Here is a 9,274-nt window from a genome sequence, read left to right as displayed (position 1 = left end):
CTAACATTAGAATATGATCAAAGCAAATACCATGGAGGGATTTGTGAATGATCTTCAAGTACTTAGGAAACTATGCATCCACTTTGAGGAGTCTTTTATGGTTCTCTTCAATTGGTTCTTGAAATCAACATGGACAAGACCAAAACACATGGTATATCCATTTGACCATTCTTGTACATCCTAAAGTAGTTTTAAAAATATTGTTAAGACAATTTGGTTAGAATGCAATATAATTTAGTTAAAACTAAATAGCTCCTTAAGTAGTTATTAAAAACTAACAATTAGAAAAGAAAATATAGAAATATCGATAAAAAAATTGCTAAAGGAAAAAACTTGAACTCATTATACAACTATTTTGTACAAATTTACTAATTGTAGCTACTTACTTGATTGATTCGTGTAGTGAATTGAGATGACTGATAATATGTCACTCTACTCTCATCTCTTAGTAATGTTTGAACATCAGGATCATCATAGTCAAAGACCCCTGTAATGTATAATTTGTTAATGAATATGGTATTTCAATATGATGTGTATATATGTATATATCTACACACATACATACAAAAAGTGAAATTATGTTACCATTTTGTGTGATGTAGATGATTGGATTGTTATAATTATGCTTTGTATATATCAACAAATCTCTCAAACCTTGAGGATAAACGGCAATCCAAGATGATGCATTCACCCAAAAAAATTGAAAAGATAATAAGAAACAAATTATTTGATTAGAAGAAAAAATGAATTAATTTAATCAAACAAAAAATATTAGTTCAGATATGCACAATATTGTTAATATTAGTCCTTATAAAGAGAGAAGTTTGCATATTAATTACCTTCGGACCAATTAAGATTCCATCACTTTCAGCTCCAATATAAAAACGTTACAAAAAGTTAAATTAAATATATTTAGACTTTATTTGGTAATCATTTAGTTTTTAAATTTTGATGTTTGAAAGGAAAGCCTATTTTCTCTCCTTTGTAATTAAGTAAAATACTTGAATTTTTAGTCAATTTTTTTTTAAAAAAATAAATAATAAGATTAAAAATAATTTTTTAAAAACTACTTTTTTTAGTTTTCAAAACATGACTTAGTATTTGAACATATATGTAGAAAGTAGATAACTAAACAAAAACTTTAGAGGGGCAAGGGATGTTTTTTTTTTTTCTTTTTGAGTAGAACATACAACTGCAGAAATGAGAAATCGAACTTTCCACGTGTAGGGATGAAGGTCGTGTCAATTACTATTGAGGTAAGCTCACTTTGACAATAAAAAAGATGTTTATATGCTCAATTTTCAAAAGCTAAAAATTAAAAAAAAAACAAATAACTACTGAACAGGGTTTTTAAAGATTAGTGTATTTTTATGAGAAAAAAATCCTAATGGTTGTATCCATGAATTTAAATTTCAATTTTTGGGATAGCTATTTTAACATAAAAGATACTTCTTCTTTTAGTTTAACTTAAAATAGCTTTTCAATTTTAATTTAAAACTATATTTAATATATTAAAAAATAAACTTCATAAACATTCTACATAAGTTTCAAAATGCATTGGATTTTGATTAATTTAATATGCATACATGTAAAAATGGCATGAAAATCTGTCAAGGGGCATGGTACTTCCGAATAAGAATTGGAGTGTTCTTTTGCATAACTAGCTGTATAGTAGTTTATTCCAATAAAATCAAAGGATTTCAATATCAAACAAATTTCTCTCTTGGTGAATTTAGGTAATCTCTCCTTCACACGAGCTCTCATGGAGGCTGGATAATCTCCATACACGAGTGGATGCAAGAACCTATTTCATCAATTTTAGGCAAAAACTTTAGTGAAAATGTTAAGAGATCATAATATAATACAAGATTTAGAAATTTTGAAGATAATAATGAATTCATATAGATGAATTTACATACCAACCAAGAGAAAAATCAAGAGCTCGACTTGTAGCGTTTTTGCCAACCTCACTATTTGAATATGGACATGCCATTCCGAATATAATGTGACTCCAATCTCACCTTTTTGTGCCTACAAAATCCCACATGAATAATTGGTTGAAGATAAAGTGCTTAGGTCTCTTTTAAATCAAACTTTACATCTCTATTCATTTTTGTTGTAGTTTGCGGCTGCTTTCCTTTCGGCTTTCACCAAAGGATGCTTTTTGTTATGAGTTATGATTTGCAGTGCCTCTACACATTTGGATAGTTTTTCTGTATTTAGGGTTAGCCACTTTATGAAGATTATGTTAATGCTCTAGTGATGAGTTTCTTATGTCGAAAAGGAGATCTGTATTCTTCACGAGTTTGGGACTGTCCTACTATTTCAAGATTTAGTGTTTTATAGCCCATCATCATTCAGACCAATCTATAAGGCGTCGTATTCACTACTTCATGTAATAGTGTTGTTTACAATACCTAAGACTTTCTGTTACTCACGATACCTGTTGAGAAGATTTGTGAGGAATTCATACTTAGGGGAGCCTAAGTGAGATAGTTTGAGGGGATCTCAAACGTTCATCAAACAAAGAGCTTTTATAGGAAGTGAATGGATCTCAAACTTAGGGGAGCCTAAGTTGAATCTAAGAGTTGGCTTTTCGTGAGTTATTGCAATGAGTCTCTCATAAATAAGTACTACATTGCAGTTGCTGAAATTTTTCTCTAGTGAAGTTTATTTTCACTAGGCATACTACCTTTAGACGTAAATGACATTACACTGAACTGGACGATCGTTCTCAATGTTCTATCTTCTTTATTATTTACTTTGTTAGTATATTATTATTCAACTTATTCTAACATGGTGTCTGACATGTGGAAAAATAGATTTAGATGTTCTTATTTTTTCAATTTGATTAGTCTATTATGAAGCAAATATTCATTGTTGCCAACGACGAGATAAAATCTGATATTTAGTCTTGTAAAGTTTAACAGCGGTAGCATGGGCAAGAATTTGGTAGTGACCAACAACGTATGGTTCAATTGCAGAATCTCCACCAAAACAGCCAGGTGGTATAGAAGGAGAGCATCTTCCTGGTGCAAAATCTCCTGTTGTATAATCATTTATGACAAAGATGTATTGTTCGTTAAAGGTGATCCAATGTTTTACTCTATCTCCAAACTCCTTGAAGCAAAGGTCAGCATAGTCTCGAAAATCATCTCCACAATTAATTTTTGCAATTATTTTATTTTCCTCCAAGCATTTGTTTCTTTTTTTGCAAATCCATCATACATCTGAATAATGATCTTGTTTCTAAGAAATATCGTTCTCTTCTATTATTTTTTTTTTTCTTCTTGAAAAATTGGGTAAAACTCTAGTAATATTTTTAAAATGAACAGTAACTTCTGAATATATAAAAAAGACAATGCAAAATATATAGAAGTTGAATCTACAACAAAATCATTAAAATCGAGTGAGAAACATTACTGTTGTCCTAATTAAGGCAATCTAATATTATAATAAATTATTTACAAATATAGTAATTTAAGATATTTTTTTTTAATAAAATAAAAGGGGAGAGATTTAAACCACATAGCTCTTCGTTCTTAATACATATTATGTGTCAAGTTTGTGTTACTAATACATATTATATGTCATATAAGAAGTAAATTACAAAATAAAGATCATTAAAATAAAAATTACCAATCAAATTGTGTATCGATATTAGTTATTTCATTTAATTTAACATTCATTAAACATTTTATTAATTAAATTTGAATTATTAACTAAATAACATTTTTAATTATACATTTATTATATGTGACTAAACTAAAAAAAATTATCCTTAATTATTCATTTGTCTTTAACCATATTTTAATCTTTTCACTTCCACTTTTCTTTTACTTACATAACTTGACTACTCAAAAAGCCTTGATATTCATCTTGTAAAGCTTGGGGAAGATCCCAATGGAAAAGTGTAACATAGGGCTGGATACCTACAAATTAAAAGTGTCAACATTGATAAAATCACAATCACAAGATTTATTGATGGAATGATTTTTCAATTTAGAAAACTGGATAAACTATTTACAAATATAGCAAAATATCACTATTTACCAGAGATAAACTACGATAGAAGTTTATCGCGATTTATCGCTGTCTGTCACTATCATTAATAGACAATGACATTTTGCTATACTTGAAAATATTTTAAAACAGATTACCATTTAAAATAATTATCCAAGAATTTAATGGTATTTATCACAAATAAAATACCAACCATTTGTAAGGAGCTCATTGGTAAGATTGTTGTACTACTGAATTCCTTCCTTATTCACTCCACCACTAAGTTTTCCCTCTACATTTATAAGAAAGCAAAACATTTGAATTAAAATTTTGGAAAATTAAAATAAAATTTTGATAATTAATTAATAAAGACATAAATTTATCTCTACATATCAATAGTTTTTTATTTTCTATTTTTTGGATTCAACCACTAAAAAATTGTGATTGAACCATCAACTTTTAGATAATTGAGGTCAATCATAGAAATAGAACTGTTACGTGTGAATTAGAAAAATGAGTCCATTTCATCACAATTAATTGAAGTCTTGTATTGTGACATATAATACATTTCAATAGATATTTGATCTTTAATCCCTTGGCAAAATTCTTGGCCAGTAGATTGATATTCTGTAAGCATCAAAACCTATATGTTTCATAATACCAATATCTTCCTGCAGGAAGAACTGTAGGTCAATTTTATCTAATATATATATATAGTATTTTTTATTTTTAAATGTCAAATAATCAACCACATTCAATATTTGTTTGAATTTAATCTGACATCCTAAATTCATCACCTTAGAGGCGTTGAAAAACCATAATAAAAAAATAACTTAGTGTGGGTGTAATTTTTTTAAATGATAAAATTGTTAAAAATATTTTTAATTATATCAAATTGTTAATGTCTATTGGTGATAAACCGTGATATACATCTATCACTAACACTGATAGATGTCTATTGTGATCTATCGTGGTTATCACTGATAAATATAGATTGACTTATTTTCTTTTATTTGAAAGTTAAGTAATGAAGTAAAAAGTCTTTATCACTTTGTTAAAAGGAAATATTCTTTTCAATTATGAAATCAAAATTATTTCAACTCATTATTTTTTTTCTTTAAATATTACCTTTATTATTTTAAGGGAAGAAATTTTTATGAAAGTAATTTTAGAAAAATTCAGAATTTCGATTTTGAAATGTTATTTGTGATAGTCCTTTTATCCTTTTTTATGTTTTTGAAATACCTTTTATCCTATTTTTAATGAAACTATTTTTGCAAACAATTTCCATATTACAATTTCTTAAAAATAAGTCTTCATTAATATAAATTTCAAAAGAATATTCTGTTTTGTTTAAGAAAACATTAAATAAAACATAGCAAAATTGAATGTTAGAATTTCAAAAGATTGATTTCTCGCCTCAGAAATTTAAAGTGTCAGGCATTCCGAGATTCCGAAAATTTTCTTTAAATGAAATTCATGTAAAACAAACCATTTATAAACAAACAATGAATTTATACAAGGTGACAAAAAAAAAATTTCAAAAAATACAAAAATAAAGGAAACTATTTACACAAGATAGCAAAATTTTAATTTTTTCTAATAGGGATTAATAAAAGTTTATCAATTTCTATGTATCTATCATTGATGGAAACTAAAAGACGGAGATATAAGTCTACCAGAATCTACGTATTTTTTTGCTATTTAAATAGTTTGACATTTTTCCTATCTAGTTCTGAAAATTTTCCAAAAAACATAATTTTCTTTTATGTTATTTCCAAGAGGAAAAATAAATTCCAACATTCAAAAATAACAAAGTATGATTATGAAGGAAAGAGAATAGTATAAGATTCAAGAATAACAATATCAAATCAAACTCTTAAAATGAACTATCGATAAACAAAGTCGATGTTGCTTAGTAGACATAACTAGAAATTAACTATTAATATTGAGATAAAGCTAATATGGATATAGACTCGTTAGGATGGTGCATCTATTAATGCAAATATGTTTCATTATGTCCATTTGATGGATTAGTGGAGGTGCGAGTGAAACATTTTAAGATGCAACAACCTAAAATTTATAAAAACTTTTTCAAATATGGCAAAATATATTCATTTGATTATGATATACATTAAAACTAACACGAAAAATTTATAAACTAGAATGCGTTTTAAAATCATTACTCTAATGAAGATCCAAATTATTGGTACAATCTTACTTCAACATAATCTGTTTTATAAGTGATAGTATTGTGTCTTTGAGCTATAAGGAGACAAGATGATAAATTATGGGTGAGAGGGAGAAAGGGGAGTGTGGGAGGTATGTTTGGAGAAAGAAAAAAAAAGGTTGGGGATTGTGTGAGAACAAAAGTACTTTGATTTGGTGTAATTGATTCATTTAAATTTCCAAAGTAAACCAAAATATACAATCGATAACTATTTGGTTTTTAATTCTTAGTTTTTGAAATTTTAATTTATAAACATCTCTTTCATCTCTAAATTTTTTTATTTGTGAACGGAAGCCACGAATTATTTGCCAAGCCTTTTACCTATGTTTTCAAAAACTAAATCAAATTTTGGAAACTTTGAAAAAAAAAAAATTCTAAAAACTGGATTTTGTTTTTAGAATATAGCAAATAATTCAATACTTCTACCTCTAAGAAAATCATGGTAAAAAATTGAAAAAAAAATAAACTTATTTTCAAAAATAAAAGATTAAAAATCATTCGTTTCCAAGACCTAAAAAAGTACTTTTAAAAAACCTTTTTTGGTTTTCAGACTTTACCAAGAACTCAAATGCCTCTTTAATAAAAGTGACACTAAACTTAGGAAAAAAAAAACAAGCATAAATAATAAAAATGAAATGGGTATAAAACTGGTACAAATAACTTTTATCTTCTAATTCTATTTTATTCTCATTTATCTCACAAACCTTGTAACGATGGTATTGATCAACAGCTATATCTCCATTACTTTTATCAGCAATTCTCTCTACAATTTTAGAAGAATAAATATGTATTATTTTTTTTTTATTAGTACTATTCATTTTCATTAAAAGAGAGTGAAAGAATTGAACCAGGATGCTGATGAGTGTAGGTATCCAAAATACTTGGTCCTTTCCCATACATAAAAGCAGCACCTTCATACTAAACAACAAAAATAATCCCTCATGAACTTGAAGGAAAAACAATTTGAAAATATAACACTTTAATTAATATATTGACCTGATAAGCAGAAGAGGAAGAACCAAAAACAAAGCCTTTAGGAAAGTTGCTTCTTCTTATAGTGCCAATGGGATGGGTTGGTTCAACAGCAACCACAGCCTCAGAGAAAAGTAAAATGATAAGAAGAAAAAGGGCAAAGAAGAAGACACTACACATATCTTTGAAACCCATCACTAAGTTTTGGTTAATTTGATGTTGATATCTTCCAACCCTAATTGGCTTTATATAGAAAGAGTATGAGAAGTAAGTTGTGAGAGAGTAAGTAATATGAAAAAAAAAATAAAGAAATTAATTTGAACGTAGAAAAAAAATGGTTTGTAAAAACTGATTTCTGATTTTGAAATCACACTAATCATGTAGGGGGACTGCTTGGCATAATGAATGGGGAATAAGAGTGGTGTGTCACTGAGTTTGTGATTCCATTTAGAAATATCTATCTTAATTACTTTCAATTTTTTTTCTTTTAAACAAAGATTGCTTACAATACTTAACTAACATTTTTTTTTTGGTTCTCAAGGTGAGCATGGATCCCGATCTATAGAATGGTGAACCTAAAGAGACACTATTTCGTGGTCGCAGTATGTTGAGGATCCTTCACTGAAAAAATAAAGAAATCTCACGATCTTTATAAGATGTATGGATTACTCCTCTAATTGTCAATTGGTTTTGAAATGAAATCTTATATTTATGTAATATATAACTCGACAGTAATCGACATGAATTATTTCCTTCAATGTTAGAGGTTCAAATCTTTATATGTTATACTTAAAAATAAATTAACAATTTTTCATTGTTTTCCTTTAGATCTTTTAGTATTTACTATGTTATTTTAATTTATTACATACTATGATCATTATTTTTTAATTAAAATAATAATAATAATATGTATTTAGTACTAATAAATATAGATAGTTTAAAATATACCTTTTTAAAATTGATATACTACTTTTTCACTAACGAAAATTTGAGATCTAAATCTATACTTCAATGAAAAGACAAAAATGTTTTTTCTTTTCTGCTTGACATTAGTTCTTCATATGTTCTGCTAAAACTTAAATACTATCTTTCTAATCAAGGTAATTATTTTAAGTGGTAAAACTACTATAAATATTTTAAATATAGTAAAATATCACTATCTATCAATGATAGAGCACGGTAGATTTCTATCAATGAGCGATAGACCACGATTGATAGAAGTCTATCGCTGTCTTTTGTGGTCTATCACTAATAGAGAGTAGCATTTAACACTATTACAGAAATTGAATTACGTGACGTTTTTCCAATGTCAAGTAAAGGGTATACCTAACGCTTATAAAAGCATCGAGTATTTGACTGTCAAGTATAATGTGATAATTTGATTCCGAAAAAAGGTCAAAACAAATGTTTCTTGATATAATTTCTGTGTCAAGAAAGATAATACACTTGACATTGATGGTATCTCAAGTTTATTGATTCTTGACATTGATTACATATCATATATGATAACTCTTGACGTTTTTTATTTGTCAAGTATATGTCTTTTTTTCTACAATTAAATGCTCTAATTGATATTCTCATTTTCTGCCTTGTATTCCAACAATACAATTATATTAACTAAATAAACATTATACATTTAAGATCTATCAACTCAATATATTCACTAAAAATCCCATATGTTCAAATTACAACAATATTTCTCTTTCATATCATGCACAAAAAAAAATCTCAACTATTGCTTTGTATACAAAACTCAACTTTTGACAAACACAAAAGTGACAAATTATTTAATAAGTAACCTCTCAACAAAGTACATTATTTAATCTATACATTGAGTTTTGAAGTCTAAAGATCGAGAACTAAGGATCAATCAAGCCATGTTTAAGCAAATCAACCTACAAAATAGAATAAATGACGATAACATCAAATTTCAAAATATAGTAATAATTGAACAATGACAAAAAATCATGCACAAGGAAATGTACATGATTGGCTTACTTTATGCAATGGAAAAATATCATACTCAAAACTTAAAAAATATATGCAACTTAAATTTAGGGACTTACTAGG

The 9,274-nt window shown here is 27.2% G+C and overlaps 1 protein-coding gene across 1 annotated transcript; it reads right to left on the bottom strand.

The window, feature by feature from the left end:
• Positions 1–2,874: 2,874 nt before the first annotated feature.
• Positions 2,875–7,399, bottom strand: LOC120072107 (cyanogenic beta-glucosidase-like). Its single transcript, XM_090311099.1, has 4 exons — positions 7,229–7,399; positions 7,081–7,150; positions 6,937–6,995; positions 2,875–3,120 (listed from the first exon to the last, which is right to left on the bottom strand). Exons 1-4 carry the CDS (start codon positions 7,397–7,399, stop codon positions 2,875–2,877), a joined length of 546 nt encoding a protein of 181 aa, XP_090167225.1.
• Positions 7,400–9,274: the final 1,875 nt, after the last annotated feature.

This window comes from Benincasa hispida, chromosome 2, assembly GCF_027475165.1.
Source record: "Benincasa hispida cultivar pf3 chromosome 2, pf3_genome.v1.1, whole genome shotgun sequence".
NCBI lineage: Eukaryota > Viridiplantae > Streptophyta > Magnoliopsida > Cucurbitales > Cucurbitaceae > Benincasa > Benincasa hispida.
Note: the sequence above shows the minus strand (reverse complement) of the source record. Positions and strands in the feature narration are given on the sequence as shown.